The 17,424-nt window shown below is 50.6% G+C and overlaps 1 protein-coding gene across 1 annotated transcript in view; it reads left to right on the top strand.

The window, feature by feature from the left end:
• The window catches only part of cep85l (centrosomal protein 85L), a gene marked incomplete at both ends in the record, with an annotated part of 80,789 nt that overhangs the window by 45,272 nt on the left and 18,093 nt on the right, over window positions 1-17,424 (top strand). Inside the window, 1 exon segment of the mRNA XM_080535966.1 lies at window positions 17,109-17,194. Coding sequence (XP_080392092.1) covers window positions 17,109-17,194 — 86 coding nt within the window.

The following is a 17,424-nucleotide window of genomic DNA, read 5'->3' as shown; positions in this document are numbered from 1 at the left end:
GAACACAGCCAGTGTCTACAAGGCCTATATGACGTGTGTGTGTGACTCTGAAGGAACTTCCTGTGACCTCTGACCTCTTCTCTAACAGTGACCTCTGACCTCTTCTCTAACAGTAGCCGCTGACCTCTGACCTTACACAGAGCATACATGTCTCACACAGTGTCACACACTGATGATGACATCACAGGTCACTTCACTTCCTGTCCGCTGGCAGAATTATGTCATTATGTTGGCAACGCCTCCCCGTCAGGCTCCTCCTCCTCCTCTGTCCAGGTCACATGACAGCTCTTGTAGTCCTTGATGTGTGTGTGTGTGTGTGTGTGTGGGGGGGGGTGTGTCTCAGGTAAGCTGGGTGCGGGGCTGGGGGGCCGTCTCTAGTCCAACATGTTCAAGGAATGACCTTCGAATGACCGCCATCTTGTTTTTTAACTACGGGTAATCTCGCTGCTGCCATTGTGGAACACGTCACATATATTTACATAATTATGACGTCATCAAAAATGGCCATCCTCTCAGGCTGCCGGATTGGTGCTCTGGGACGGGGGGGGGACGGGGGTTCAGCTGACACACCCGTGGTGACCATGATGATGATGTCATCACAGGGTCGTCAGGAGGTCACACGAGCTTGACCAGTATGAGCATGAGCACCAGCACCCCCACGATGAGCAGGAAGTTCAGCATGAGGTTGAGGCCGCGGTCGTTGACCAGATCCATGCTGGAGGAGGAGAGAGGCTGGGGCCGGGTGGCTGCTACCCCAGGGAGAGGGCCTGGGTAGGATGTTGCAGCACGGGGGGGTCCTCTGGAGGGCGATGGAGGGATGGAGATCTCAGTCCGGCTGTTCTATGGTGGACCCGCTTACAGTGGGCTGGCAGGGGAGACAGGGTTGTTCAAATCTCTCTCACACACACACACATACACACACACACACGCACACACACACACACACACAAACACACACTCATTCTCTCTCACTCTCACAGAAAGCCACATTCTGTAGTGATCACATTGTTTATTTCCGGAGTGCACAGTGTGTGTGACAAGCTCAGTGGAGAGGTGACTGTGATAGCAAGTGCAGAGGTGACTGTGATAGCAAGCGTTAGTGAGAGGGGAGGCATTTAGATGTAACACGTTTACAGACCAACAGAAGGGGAGGCATTTAGATGTAGCACGCTTATAGACCAACAGGAGCTGATTGGTGGAGGAGGGGGGGGGACAGGCGGCCTGTCGGCGTGGCAACAGGAGCAGCAGCAGAGGGAGAGGCTACGGCAGGAGGCGGAGCTTAGCCAGGTGAGAGAGGAGGAAGGGAGGGAGGGACGGAGGGGGGGGGTGAGAAGAGGGAGGAGAAAGGGTGGAGGGGGAGGGGGAGGGGGGATGAGAAAGAAGGGGGGAGGGAGAGGGGAAAGGGGGAGGTATGACGGGCGTTTGAGGTTGAAAACGTTCTTGAACCTGTAATATTTACTACACTGTTTGTGTGTGAGTCGCTGGTAGACATTTCCCTCCAATTTGAGCCCTGCCCTCCTGTAGGGTTATAACTGAGGATTTGTCTCCCCCTGCTGGACATTCCATGCCATTATGTCACCTCCTGTGGAAAGATGAGAAGGTTATTGCGTTGGATAGTGTGGTTTGTTTGTATTGTGGAGGCATCTTTGGACAGGTTTATTATGGAAACTACTACATCCCATAATGTTTTGAAAGGCAAGACTTCCGTGTCATCATAGAAACGTTGCTGATTGACATGATGACAAAAACAGACTCTTTGTTTGTGCATCTCATCTTTATTTCATAACATTCTTTACAAATGGAGAGAGTGACATAACTGTGTGTGTGTGTGTGTGTCTGTCTGTGTGTGTATGGTGTGTGTGTGTGTGTGTGTGTGTGTGTGTGTGTGTGTGTGGGTGTGTGTGTGTGTGTGTGTTGGATATAGTGCCTCGATACCACTGCAGAAGTCATGCATATCTGGTGTGTGAGTGTGTGTGTGTGGTGTGTGTGTCGGTGTGTTTGTGTGTGTGTTGGATATAGTGCCTCGATACCACTGCAGAAGTCATGCATATCTGGTGTGTGAGTGTGAGTGTGAGTGTGAGTGTGTGTGTGTGTGTGTGTGTGTGTGTGTGTGTGTGTGTGTGTGTGTTTGTGTGTGTGATGCATATCTGATGTGTGTGTTCAGCCAGAAGTGTGTGTGACCCCTGACCTCTTGTTGCCGTGCCGACACAGTGCCATTCTAACAGGAAACAGGAAAACAGTGTAATGTTACCATAGTAACACAGTAGAGCTACTCTGACAGGACCGGTGACAGACAGTGGCTGTGTTCGAAATGGTATACTAGCATACTAGCATACTCAATGAGTATATACTGCATACTGCCTACTAAATTCATAATAAGTATGCGAAAACCAGCCGACCGTTTACATTGCAGTATGCATACTGCCTCCCAGAATGCATTTCACACCGGCCGGGAGCAGGGAATTTAAATCCTCCATTGGCTAAAAGCTGTAATTTTGGCTTTACAAGCGTTAAGATGTCATTTTATGAAGTTTTAATATGTTTTCAGGCGAGAAAGTAACCACATATATTCCCCAAATGTATCCAGTTTATCAAAATATCCCGTTTATATATCTGATCTGACGTTTTTTTCCGTCTTCTGTTCGCTAGCTACATTACGGCTGCGTTCGTAAATTCGCCCTGGAAATCTGATCAGCACTCATGGAATGCCTCTTGTCCAATCAAATTACCTGGTCCCTTTATGGCGTTGAACCCAGTGTCGGCTCCGGCGCTCTCAGAGCGAATTTACGAACACATCCTGCGTTGCTTACATACCTTCACTGCGGAGTTCGACAGAAACATCGTAACATAATTACGAGTTTGTATGACGCAGTTTGACGAGACTGAAGAGACACGCAATGCATTTTGGGGATGTTGAGTAGGAATAGCATGCATCGATCGCGTACTCAAAGATAATATATTTCTCGCATACTAAATTTCTCGCATACATTTCTCGCATACTCAAATCTCGCATACTGTACAGTGTGAACGCTCTCGCATACTCAAATCTACGTCATATCTAGTATTCCGAACACAGCCAGTGTCTACAAGGCCTATATGACGTGTGTGTGTGACTCTGAAGGAACTTCCTGTGACCTCTGACCTCTTCTCTAACAGTGACCTCTGACCTCTTCTCTAACAGTAGCCGCTGACCTCTGACCTTACACAGAGCATACATGTCTCACACAGTGTCACACACTGATGATGACATCACAGGTCACTTCACTTCCTGTCCGCTGGCAGAATTATGTCATTATGTTGGCAACGCCTCCCCGTCAGGCTCCTCCTCCTCCTCTGTCCAGGTCACATGACAGCTCTTGTAGTCCTTGATGTGTGTGTGTGTGTGTGTGTGTGGGGGGGGGTGTGTCTCAGGTAAGCTGGGTGCGGGGCTGGGGGGCCGTCTCTAGTCCAACATGTTCAAGGAATGACCTTCGAATGACCGCCATCTTGTTTTTTAACTACGGGTAATCTCGCTGCTGCCATTGTGGAACACGTCACATATATTTACATAATTATGACGTCATCAAAAATGGCCATCCTCTCAGGCTGCCGGATTGGTGCTCTGGGACGGGGGGGGGACGGGGGTTCAGCTGACACACCCGTGGTGACCATGATGATGATGTCATCACAGGGTCGTCAGGAGGTCACACGAGCTTGACCAGTATGAGCATGAGCACCAGCACCCCCACGATGAGCAGGAAGTTCAGCATGAGGTTGAGGCCGCGGTCGTTGACCAGATCCATGCTGGAGGAGGAGAGAGGCTGGGGCCGGGTGGCTGCTACCCCAGGGAGAGGGCCTGGGTAGGATGTTGCAGCACGGGGGGGTCCTCTGGAGGGCGATGGAGGGATGGAGATCTCAGTCCGGCTGTTCTATGGTGGACCCGCTTACAGTGGGCTGGCAGGGGAGACAGGGTTGTTCAAATCTCTCTCACACACACACACATACACACACACACACGCACACACACACACACACACAAACACACACTCATTCTCTCTCACTCTCACAGAAAGCCACATTCTGTAGTGATCACATTGTTTATTTCCGGAGTGCACAGTGTGTGTGACAAGCTCAGTGGAGAGGTGACTGTGATAGCAAGTGCAGAGGTGACTGTGATAGCAAGCGTTAGTGAGAGGGGAGGCATTTAGATGTAACACGTTTACAGACCAACAGAAGGGGAGGCATTTAGATGTAGCACGCTTATAGACCAACAGGAGCTGATTGGTGGAGGAGGGGGGGGGACAGGCGGCCTGTCGGCGTGGCAACAGGAGCAGCAGCAGAGGGAGAGGCTACGGCAGGAGGCGGAGCTTAGCCAGGTGAGAGAGGAGGAAGGGAGGGAGGGACGGAGGGGGGGGGTGAGAAGAGGGAGGAGAAAGGGTGGAGGGGGAGGGGGAGGGGGGATGAGAAAGAAGGGGGGAGGGAGAGGGGAAAGGGGGAGGTATGACGGGCGTTTGAGGTTGAAAACGTTCTTGAACCTGTAATATTTACTACACTGTTTGTGTGTGAGTCGCTGGTAGACATTTCCCTCCAATTTGAGCCCTGCCCTCCTGTAGGGTTATAACTGAGGATTTGTCTCCCCCTGCTGGACATTCCATGCCATTATGTCACCTCCTGTGGAAAGATGAGAAGGTTATTGCGTTGGATAGTGTGGTTTGTTTGTATTGTGGAGGCATCTTTGGACAGGTTTATTATGGAAACTACTACATCCCATAATGTTTTGAAAGGCAAGACTTCCGTGTCATCATAGAAACGTTGCTGATTGACATGATGACAAAAACAGACTCTTTGTTTGTGCATCTCATCTTTATTTCATAACATTCTTTACAAATGGAGAGAGTGACATAACTGTGTGTGTGTGTGTGTGTCTGTCTGTGTGTGTATGGTGTGTGTGTGTGTGTGTGTGTGTGTGTGTGTGTGTGTGTGGGTGTGTGTGTGTGTGTGTGTTGGATATAGTGCCTCGATACCACTGCAGAAGTCATGCATATCTGGTGTGTGAGTGTGTGTGTGTGGTGTGTGTGTCGGTGTGTTTGTGTGTGTGTTGGATATAGTGCCTCGATACCACTGCAGAAGTCATGCATATCTGGTGTGTGAGTGTGAGTGTGAGTGTGAGTGTGTGTGTGTGTGTGTGTGTGTGTGTGTGTGTGTGTGTGTGTTTGTGTGTGTGATGCATATCTGATGTGTGTGTTCAGCCAGAAGTGTGTGTGACCCCTGACCTCTTGTTGCCGTGCCGACACAGTGCCATTCTAACAGGAAACAGGAAAACAGTGTAATGTTACCATAGTAACACAGTAGAGCTACTCTGACAGGACCGGTGACAGACAGTGGCTGTGTTCGAAATGGTATACTAGCATACTAGCATACTCAATGAGTATATACTGCATACTGCCTACTAAATTCATAATAAGTATGCGAAAACCAGCCGACCGTTTACATTGCAGTATGCATACTGCCTCCCAGAATGCATTTCACACCGGCCGGGAGCAGGGAATTTAAATCCTCCATTGGCTAAAAGCTGTAATTTTGGCTTTACAAGCGTTAAGATGTCATTTTATGAAGTTTTAATATGTTTTCAGGCGAGAAAGTAACCACATATATTCCCCAAATGTATCCAGTTTATCAAAATATCCCGTTTATATATCTGATCTGACGTTTTTTTCCGTCTTCTGTTCGCTAGCTACATTACGGCTGCGTTCGTAAATTCGCCCTGGAAATCTGATCAGCACTCATGGAATGCCTCTTGTCCAATCAAATTACCTGGTCCCTTTATGGCGTTGAACCCAGTGTCGGCTCCGGCGCTCTCAGAGCGAATTTACGAACACATCCTGCGTTGCTTACATACCTTCACTGCGGAGTTCGACAGAAACATCGTAACATAATTACGAGTTTGTATGACGCAGTTTGACGAGACTGAAGAGACACGCAATGCATTTTGGGGATGTTGAGTAGGAATAGCATGCATCGATCGCGTACTCAAAGATAATATATTTCTCGCATACTAAATTTCTCGCATACATTTCTCGCATACTCAAATCTCGCATACTGTACAGTGTGAACGCTCTCGCATACTCAAATCTACGTCATATCTAGTATTCCGAACACAGCCAGTGTCTACAAGGCCTATATGACGTGTGTGTGTGACTCTGAAGGAACTTCCTGTGACCTCTGACCTCTTCTCTAACAGTGACCTCTGACCTCTTCTCTAACAGTAGCCGCTGACCTCTGACCTTACACAGAGCATACATGTCTCACACAGTGTCACACACTGATGATGACATCACAGGTCACTTCACTTCCTGTCCGCTGGCAGAATTATGTCATTATGTTGGCAACGCCTCCCCGTCAGGCTCCTCCTCCTCCTCTGTCCAGGTCACATGACAGCTCTTGTAGTCCTTGATGTGTGTGTGTGTGTGTGTGTGTGGGGGGGGGTGTGTCTCAGGTAAGCTGGGTGCGGGGCTGGGGGGCCGTCTCTAGTCCAACATGTTCAAGGAATGACCTTCGAATGACCGCCATCTTGTTTTTTAACTACGGGTAATCTCGCTGCTGCCATTGTGGAACACGTCACATATATTTACATAATTATGACGTCATCAAAAATGGCCATCCTCTCAGGCTGCCGGATTGGTGCTCTGGGACGGGGGGGGGACGGGGGTTCAGCTGACACACCCGTGGTGACCATGATGATGATGTCATCACAGGGTCGTCAGGAGGTCACACGAGCTTGACCAGTATGAGCATGAGCACCAGCACCCCCACGATGAGCAGGAAGTTCAGCATGAGGTTGAGGCCGCGGTCGTTGACCAGATCCATGCTGGAGGAGGAGAGAGGCTGGGGCCGGGTGGCTGCTACCCCAGGGAGAGGGCCTGGGTAGGATGTTGCAGCACGGGGGGGTCCTCTGGAGGGCGATGGAGGGATGGAGATCTCAGTCCGGCTGTTCTATGGTGGACCCGCTTACAGTGGGCTGGCAGGGGAGACAGGGTTGTTCAAATCTCTCTCACACACACACACATACACACACACACACGCACACACACACACACACACAAACACACACTCATTCTCTCTCACTCTCACAGAAAGCCACATTCTGTAGTGATCACATTGTTTATTTCCGGAGTGCACAGTGTGTGTGACAAGCTCAGTGGAGAGGTGACTGTGATAGCAAGTGCAGAGGTGACTGTGATAGCAAGCGTTAGTGAGAGGGGAGGCATTTAGATGTAACACGTTTACAGACCAACAGAAGGGGAGGCATTTAGATGTAGCACGCTTATAGACCAACAGGAGAGGGGAGGCATTTAGATGTAACACTCTTATAGACCAACAGAAGGGGAGGCATTTAGATGTGACACGCTTACAGACCAACAGAAGGGGAGGCATTTAGATGTGACACGCTTACAGACCAACAGAAGGGGAGGCATTTAGATGTAACACACTTATAGACCAACAGAAGGGGAGGCATTTAGATGTGACACGCTTACAGACCAACAGAAGGGGAGGCATTTAGATGTGACACGCTTACAGACCAACAGAAGGGGAGGCATTTAGATGTGACACGCTTACAGACCAACAGAAGGGGAGGCATTTAGATGTAACACGCTTATAGACCAACAGGAGAGGGGAGGCATTTAGTTGTAACACGCTAATAGACCAAAAGGAGGGGAGGCATTTAGAACTATATTTGACAGAATTTCTACACTAGTGACTTAATAGTCCTATAATAATAAACATAATAATAATAATAATAATAAATGATGATAGTTTGCTATTCTTCAGGAAGTGACATCACAACCATGCACTCTGTCTTCAACTCTGCACAATGGTACCCAGTAGTCTGACCTCTGAACTCTGATCTTATCTCAAATCCACTCTTCTACAAAACACATGTTCAGATCAATTCCACGACCAGAAAGTTCACGACCCTGTCGGCCATTGTGTGACCCCCCCCCCTTCCTCCTCCTCTCCCCAAGCCCCCCCCTCACATGAGCCGGACGATGATGTACATGAGCAAGAGGCAGATGAGGATGAGGCTGAAGTTGACGAAGAGTTCCTGCAGGTTGCGTTTGGCCTGGGGGGGCACGTCCACCGCCATGGAGGCCCGGCGCATGGCCGAGCGTGTCATCTGACCCACCTTCTCCATGGCTGGGGGGGTCGCAGGACGCTGGAGGGGTTGAGGGGGGCCTGGTGGTGGTGGTAGTAGTGGTGGTGTTGGGGTGGGAGGGGGATGGGGGCGAGCTGTAGGGGGCCGGGGAGGGGGGGGGGGGGTGGGGCGATGTATTTTGGTTGCTGGTTGACTGCGGAGGGGGGGCAGTGAGAGGGTTAGCGGTCGTGGTGGGAGCGCCCTCTGGTGGTTATAGGAGGGAAATGCAGCGGACAGAAAAGCGCTGGATGGGACAGACAGAGGGGGGGGGGGTCTGTGCTGCGGATATGGTGGTTGGCGGGGGGAGGGGCGGCAGGATGCGCGGGGTCCAGGTGCCCTGGAAGGGGAGGAGCAGCAGAAAAAGAGGGTGTCAGTGAGCATGCTCAGAACAGAGAAAGTGTCCCAAGGTGAGACAGGAAGATGAAGGGTGAAGTTGCCCCCTAAACGCTGACCTGGGGTCAGTTTGAGTTGTTACACCCTGAAGGTGAAGGTCAGGGTCTGTAGGAGGGGAAACTGAGCCGAGTTGTCAGTTGGTCTGTCTTAATAGGGCAACTTCCACCTCAGAGCTGTCTAGAACATTCTCAGTCACACAGACGTTTCATTCCTTCATTCATTGGTTGAACCAGACCGACGGCCAATCAAAGGACATAGTTGTTTCCCCCCCCCTCACGACCAACAGCAGGAATATTAATCAAACATGTTATTACCCCAGGAGACCCAAGCTTTCTAATCCATCCCAGATCAGTCTGCTGTATGGTCTGGGCTTGTTTGCCTAGTTTGGTATGGGCTGGCCTCTCTCTGGGCCCAGGTAATAATTGTGGGTTGCGCGGATGTGTTCGCTGATGAGGAGTGTTTCTTTTTCGCTTTTTACGGTTTACACGACTCCTGGTTTGAAAACCTGCAACTTTTCTCCTGACGTCGTAGAAATTGTATAATACCGTATTTATTTGTCGTTACGTGTTGCAGAAGAGTAGTGTTGTGAAGTGGGGTTAGGAGGGTTGGTTGATTAGGAGGGTTGGTTGGTTAGGAGGGTTAGTTGGTTAGGAGGGTTGGTTGGTTGGTTAGGAGGGTTGGTTTGTTAGGATGGTTGGTTGGTTAGGAGGGTTGGTTGGTTGGTTAGTTGATTAGGAGCGTTAGTTGGTTAGGAGGGTTGGTTGCTTGGTTAGGAGGGTTGGTTGGTTAGAAGGGTTGGTTGGTTGGTAAGGAAGGTTAGTTGGTTAGAAGGGTTGGTTGCTTGGTTAGGAGGGTTGGTTGCTTGGTTAGGAGGGTTGGTTGGTTAGAAGGGTTGGTTGGTTAGGAGGGTTGGTTGCTTGGTTAGGAGGGTTGGTTGGTTAGAAGGGTTGGTTGGTTGGTAAGGAAGGTTAGTTGGTTAGTTGGTTAGAAGGGTTGGTTGGTTAGTTGATTAGGAGGGTTGGTTGGTTGGTTAGGAGGGTTGGCTGGTTAGGAGGGTTGGTTGGTTGGTTAGGAGGATGTGTTGTTTGTGGTAAATCTGTCGTCATGTTCTGGAAGCTTCTGACTGCAGCCTCACCACCCCATCCTATCACTGTTCTCACACACACACACACACACACACACACACACACACACACACACACATACACACACACACACACACACATACACACACACACACACACAGGAGAGAGAAACACACACACACACACACAGAGGCATGGTGACAGGCTATCTCCTGGCTGATGATTGGCTGTCGTTATCTACATTAGCCCCCTGCCAGCACTGCACCACAAGGCATTCTGGGTATTCTTAGGCTTGACCTTCGCCTGTCTACCAGGTCTGGAGGCTAGAGGCTGGGGGCTGGAGGCTGGGGGCTGGAAGCTGGAGGCCAGTTTAACAGCAGACTAAACCCTGAGAGGTGAGGAGAGGAGGACAGGAGGGGAGGGGAGGGGGGAGCGGAGAGGAGAGGAGGGTAGGGGAGAGGAGAGGAGAGGAGAGGAGGGTAGGGGAGAGGAGGGGGGAGGAGAGGAGGGAAGGGGGGAGGAGAGGAGAGAAGGGGGGGTTGGAGGGTGGAGGGGTGAGGAGAGGAGGGGAGAGGAGAGGAGGGGAGAGGAGGGGAGGAGACGAGACGACGAGACGGGAGCTAGAACATTCAGACCAGTAGGTCAAGATTCTCCAGAGATTACCCAGAGTGCATCTGGGATATGTTTGTCTGTGATGAGTACCTCATTACAGCCGGAGACATCTTACCTCACTAACTGTCTACGCATACCAGGTCACTCACCACCAAGAGAGCCAAGTGTTCTACCTAGCAACAACACTCCTACTAAGCCATCATCATTTATGCATTTCTGGTGAATGAAGTCACCCTTGGTGAATGTTGACAGTTTGGGTGACTTTATTCTCCCTCGGCACTGAAGTCTCTCTCTCCCGCCCTCCTTCTCTCCATCTCCCCTCTCTCCCTCTCTCCCTCTCACTCTCTCTCTCTCTCTCTCTCTCCCTCTCTCTCTCTCTCCCTCCCTCCCTCTCTCCCTCCCTCTCTCCCTCTCTCCCTCCCTCTCTCTCCCTCTCTCTCTCTCCCTCCCTCTCTCTCCCTCTCTCTCTCTCCCTCTCTCTCTCTCCATTTCTTCCTCTCCCTTTCTCTCTTTCTCTCACCCTGTCTCTCCCTTCCTCTCTCTCTCTCTTGCTCTCTTCCTCTCCCTCTCTCTCTCTCCCTCTCCCTTGCTCTCTTCCTCTCCCTCTCTCACTCCCTTCCTCTCCCTCTCCCTCTCCCTCTCTCTGTCTCTGCATTCTAGAACGCCCCGTGATCCTTTATTCCACGTCCCAGAATAGAACATTCTAGAATGCCTCCCTACCTTTATTATGGTCAGAATCGAAACATTCCCAGAATGCCTGGCTCCTGTCCCTGTCCCCAATCGAAGTTGTTGACATTCCAGTGGGCGGAGTCTGAGAGGAGAGGTGGAAGTGTTGCCTCTTCCTGGCTTGAAGGAGATCACTAGTGACCACTTCACTCCCCCCTAGAGGATTCTGGGTAGCCGTGAGCCCACAGCGCCTTGGAGTGGATTCTGGGTAGTGACCACTTCACCTGCCCCCCCCCCCCCATTCTGGGTAAGAGAGAGAGGTTCTGAGTGAGAGTGACAGCTTGGCCCCCAGACCGTGAGGGCACGTAGAGCAGCTAGCTGTCAGCACCTCACCCCCCCTGACGGCTCTCCTGACAGCGTCAAGCGAGAGACGGCCTCGTTAGTTATTGTCAACAAGAGTCAAGGCGGCCCCCCCCTCCTCCCTCCTCTCCTACTGTTCTCTCCTTCTCTCTCTCCTCCTCTTCTCTCCCTCTCTCTCCTTCTCTTCTCTCTCTCCTTCTCTTCTCTCTCTCCTACTCTTCTCTCCATCTCTCTCTCCTCCTTTTCTCCTTCTCTCTCTCCTCCTCTTCTCTCCGTCTCTCTCTCTCTCTTGGCCTAAGGCGTCTGGGGCGTGTGAGGGAGGCCTGTGATTGGCTGGAGGCCGGGCTGGTCCGGAACTTTCCATGAGGCCATGGCAGAGTCATTAGTAACCGTGGGGGGGGGGGGCACACAGAGGTCATGTGACCCAGGAGAGAGAGAGGGCGTTGTTAGAGGGTTGCCGTGGGCAATGCTGGCTCGTGCCAACGCAAAACCGAGCGGGACAGATTTAGACCGCTCCGATTGGACATGTGTTCTCTATTGAGACTGGACGGAGTTGCCGAGGCGACAGGCACCTGTCCAGGTGAGCTGAGATCTGATAATGTCTGCGTGTTGGACTGTTACGTGAGGTTGGCATGGAAACCTGTTACTGTTCCATAACACACAACAAAACACCTCCATGCTATACCCTCTGCTCTTTCCTGGTATGTGTTTGTATGTATATGTCTGGTATTTGGGGGATGGGGGATATATTTAAGTTTGTTCTTTGTTGGTCCTGTTTGGACCTGTGATATATTGTGGAAAATACAATAAAAAATCATTGATAAAAAAAAAAAAACCTCCATACCAGCCTCTCCTCTGACCTCCATACCAGCCTCTCCTCTGACCTCCATACCAGTCTCTCCTCTGACCTCCATACCAGCCTCTCCTCTGACCTCCATACCAGCCTCTCCTCTGACCTCCATACCAGCCTCTCCTCTGACCTCCATACCAGCCTCTCCTCTGACCTCCATACCAGCCTCTCATCTATCAGACCACCACTGCAGTGGCAGACGAGGTTACACAGAAATGAAGCTGCTAGATCGATTCAGCTCTAGTCTGGTTAGTTAACTCTAGTCTGGTTAGTTAGCTCTAGTCTGGTTAGTTAACTCTAGTCTGGTTAGTTAACTCTAGTCTGGTTAGTTAACTCTAGTCTGGTTAGTTAACTCTAGTCTGGTTAGTTAACTGTAGTCTGTGGTTAGTTAACTCTAGTCTGGTTAGTTAGCTCTAGTCTGGTTAGTTAGCTCTAGTCTGGTTAGTTAGCTCTAGTCTGGTTAGTTAACTCTAGTCTGGTTAGTTAGCTCTAGTCTGGTTAGTTAGCTCTAGTCTGGTTAGTTAGCTCTAGTCTGGTTAGTTAGCTCTAGTCTGTGGTTAGGTAACTCGAGTCTGTGGTTAGTTAAGTATAGTCTGGTTAGTTAACTGTAGTCTGTGGTTAGTTAACTCTAGTCTGGTTAGTTAGCTCTAGTCTGGTTAGTTAACTCTAGTCTGGTTTATTAACTCTAGTCTGTTCTTAGTTAACTTCAGTCTGTAGTTAGTTAGCATAGCTGTAACCTTTCTCTGTCTACCCAGTCTGTGTGTGTGTGTGTGTGTGTGTGTGTGTGTGTGTGTGTTCAGTGTGTGTGTGTGTGTGTTCTCCTTCTGTGTGTGTGGGTGTGGGTGTGGGTGTGGGTGTGTGTGTGTGGACGTGGGCGGGTGCGGGTTTGTGTGGATGTGGCGGATAGGAGAACTGTTACTAATACTTTGTGTTTATGTCCAGAGCTCGATCGCAAGTTAAATCTGTTTCTATTTCTGGATCCCCAAATGGTGCATTGTCACAAGATAATTTATTTAAAATCATCAAAAGCACTGAAATATTTGTATGAGATTATTATGTTTAAAAAAATTGGAAGTGCTTCTTAAAGTGCTGTTGTTTTGACTGAACATTCCACGGAAGCGTTTTCTCTTGTTTAACTCTGCCAAAGAGTTCCGGAACACTCCCCACCTCGAGTGTTCCAAGTGTTCTATGTGATATCTACCTAGCAACAACACTCTGATTGGCTACAAGATGAAGCCGTCATCATTTATGCATTCCTGGTGAATAAAGTCACCCTTGGCAGTCTATATATGTGGACGATGTGGGCGACTACATTCACCATCGGCACTGAACCAGTTAAACCAGCCCCCCCGCAGTCAAATCCTCAAACAAGCCCTGTTCTACAGACCTCCCCAGCCAAAGGAGGCTGGCGGAGGTAGAAATCGGAGGCCGGGCTCATTCTAATGCATGGAACAGGATAAGGAACGGTATCAAACACACGCGGTCAAGACGCTAGCCCAGTCACACTGTGTACGTGTATTTGATACTGCTCCATACATAACAATGAGCCTGTCCTCCCCTGCCCCCCCCCCTTCCCCCAACCGAGGGGCCTTACCTGCTGCGGAGGGATGGTGGCTGGGCGGAGGGTGTGATGGAGGGATGGTGTGGAGGTGTGGAGAACGAAGGATAAAGATGGATGTGTAGAAGTCACCGTCTGGTTGCGAGAAAAAGTCTGTCTCTCTCTTTCTCTCTTTCTCTCTCTCTCTCTGGTCTGGTTGACTGGAAGGTTCTTTGGCTGCCCTGCGGACGATGTCACTTAGTTTATGGGAGGAAAAGCAGAGGGGCGGAGAGTGGAGGGAGGGAGAGAGGGAGAGAGGGGGAGGGAGGGAGGGAGGGAGAGAAAGAGAGATAGAGAGGGGGAGTGGCTGAGTTAACCCTGTGGCAGAGGAGAGCATGGATGGACCTAGTGTGTGTGTGTGTGTGTGTGTGTGTGTGTGTGTGTGTGTGTGTGTGTCTCATACTGTGTCTCTCAGCATCACACGACTCTCCTGGCTGTAATCTGGAGTCTCCCTGCTGCCTCTCTCTCTCTCTCTCTCCCTCTCTCTCTCTCTCCTTCCCTCTCCCTCTCTCCCTCCCTCTCCTCTCTCTCTCTCTCTCTCTCTCCTTCCCTCTCTCTCTCCCTTTCTCTCTCTCCCTCTCTTTCCTTTCCTCTCTCTCTCTCTCCTTCCCTCTCTCTCTCTCCTTCCCTCTCTCTTTCTCTCTCTCCTTCCCTCTCTCTCTCCCTCTCTTCCCTCTCTCTCTCTCTCTCTCTCCTTCCCTCTCTCTCCCTCTCTCTCCTTCCCTCTCTCCTTCCCTCTCTCTCTCTCCTTCCCTCTCTCTCTCTCCTTCCCTCTCTCTTTCTCTCTCTCCTTCCCTCTCTCTCTCTCTCCCTCTCTCTCTCTCCCTCTCTCTCTCTCCTTCCCTCTCCCTCTCTCCCTCCCTCTCCTCTCTCTCTCTCTCTCTCCTTCCCTCTCTCTCTCCCTTTCTCTCTCCCTCTCTCTCCTTCCCTCTCTCTCCTTCCCTCTCTCTCTCTCTCTCCTTCCCTCTCTCTTTCTCTCTCTCCTTCCCTCTCTCTCTCTCTCTCTCTTCCCTCTCTCTCTCCCTCTCTCTCCTTCTCTCTCTCACTCCCACTCTCTCTCCCTCTGCAGGACACACTCTCTCCTCTATTCCTTATAAGGAGCTTCTTCTCCGCTCCAACAAAACAACCTCCAAAATAATTCTGCCGCTTTGCTTTTTTTGTCTTCTGTTTCAAAATGGCCACCTGTGAGAGGAGAGGACAGCGGAAGGGTAGGGATGAAGCGCCGTGCTACCAGGCCTCCGCCCCCGCTGCTGCTGCTGTTATTATTGTTGTTATTGTTGTTGTCTTTGGCGCGGGTCGCTACCGTTGTTGTGCAGGAATGCTAGGAAGGGGGCGGGGCCACGGGGTGGGGAGGGAGGCTGGCACAGGGAGGTAGGTGAGCTGTGGCACACACACACACACACACACACACACACACACACACACCGTTTCCTGTCCCTAAGCCCAGAGTCCTCTAGGCTCATCTCTCTCCACTAGATACCTGTACTGTACTGTATTGGTACCTGTACTGTAACAATGACAAATAAAGTCTATCTATCTTATCTTAGATATTATTATTACTATTATTACATTTTATTTATATGGCGCCTTTCATGGCACTCAAGGTCGCCGATCTGTTCCAGGTCACTGTGGTCACTCAGTGCGTGTGTGTGTATGTGTGTGTGTGTGTGTGTGTGTGTGTGTGAGAGTGTGTGTGTGTTCAGCTTTAAACACACACACTCTCTCTCACACACACACACACACACACACACACACACACACGGCATCGGTTCAAACAGGCTGTGGTTGGGGTGGCTGGGGTCTAACAGACTGGTTGGGGGGGCTGGGGTCTAACAGACTGGTTGGGGTGGCTGGGGTCTAACAGACTGTGGTTGGGGTGGCTGGGGTCTAACAGGCTGTGGTTGGGGTGGCTGGGGTGTAACAGACTGTGGTCTCTCTCTCTCTCTCTCTCTTTCTCTCTGTCGTGAGAATTTTCCGTTAGCGATGTTGATGGAATACCCCCCTGGTCTCCTCTGAGACACACACACACACACACACAGGGTAAATGCCAGCCAGCATTTGTTCACTATGATGATGGTGATGATGGTGATGGTGATGTTGATGTTGATGGTGATGGTGGTGGTGATGATTGTGGTGGTGGTGATGATGGTAGTGGTGATGGTGATGAGGATGACCTTATTTAACCTGTTAGGGACCCCCCCCCCCCCCCCACACACACACACACACACACACACACACACACACACCCTAACACAGTCTGCCTTGTCCCAGCGTAACCTAGGCACACACACACACACACACAAACACAGCTGTCATGGAAACTTCCTGGGTTGTGTTTGTTATCACTACTATGGGCCATCTCCCATGGGGTGCTCTGTTTACCTTTCTGTTGTGTGTGTGTGTGTGTGTGTGTGTGTGTGTGTGTGTGTGTGTGTGTGTGTGTGTCACAATAGCTAGGTTATTAATAGGAGTGAGTTATGTGAAGTAGGCAGAGAGGGTTGTCTGTAGGACACCTGGTTCCTGTCATCATGAGGTGTGTGTGTGTGTGTGTGTGTGTGTGTGTGTGTGTGTGTGTGTGTGTGTGTGTGTGTGTGTGTGTGCAGGCTCTAGGAAGCAGACAGACTATTTTAATGAGGCCAACACTGGGTGGTATTACTGGGGGGGTATGACTTGGGGGGTTATTTCTGAGGGGTTACGGGGGGGGGGGGGGGCGGGCATTGTCACACACTTCTGATCACCTCTTAGTTTCCCCCTTCTCACTTTCCCTCTCTCCTCTCTGAAGGGGAAGTGGAATCCGGTATAAATCCCTCTCTCTCTCTCTCTCATTCCATTCCTCCTTCCCTCCCCCCCCCTCCCTCCCTCCCTCCCCCATGCCTCCCTCCCTCTCCCCCCCCCTCCCTCCCTCTCTCCTCCCTCCCTCCCCGTGCCTCCCTCCCTCCCCTGTGCCTGTGTTTTAATGGATCATCAGGACGTGTGACCCAACACAGCCCTGTTAACAGCCTGTCAGCACGGCCCAACCGTGACAGTTCCTAACGAGCTCTGCTATTGTTTAGGCTAACCTCTCAGTTAAACTCTGTCTATGTACATTAACATGTATTTCTGTGTACAAACAAATATTCTATGACTTTGAATTGATATTGATGATAGAGGTGATGATGAAAAAAGTAGGATGTTTATGATGATGATGATGATGATGATGGTTGTGGTGGTGGTGAGGATGATGATGATGATGATGATGAAGAAGAGGATGATGTTTATGGTGATGATGGTGGTCGTGGTGGCGGCAGTGATGGTGATGATGAAGGTGATGATGAAGAGCTAACCTGTGTGTGTGTGTGTCTGTGTGTGTGTGTGTGTGTATTCCCTTGGTAGATGCTGGGAGGAACCTCTCTACCTGTGAACACCTTGGTGAAGATCAAAGAAGGGCTACTGAGACAGAGAGAGCTGGAGATAGACAGGTACACACACAGTGTGAGCTTGGAATAGTAGCATGTAGGCACGCATGCATACACACACACACACACACAAACACACACACACACACACACACACACACACGGTCCCTCTATTGACCTTGATCAGATGCGTACAGCCACGTGTCTGACGTGTCCCCTTTCAGAGTGGCGCTGACGTGTGTGTGTGTGTGTGTGTGTGTGTGTGTGTGTGTGTTTGTGTGTGTGTGTGTGTG

This window comes from Nansenia antarctica, assembly GCF_963989245.1.
Source record: "Nansenia antarctica genome assembly, chromosome: 1".
NCBI lineage: Eukaryota > Metazoa > Chordata > Actinopteri > Argentiniformes > Microstomatidae > Nansenia > Nansenia antarctica.
This window is presented reverse-complemented; position numbering and strand designations above follow the sequence as displayed.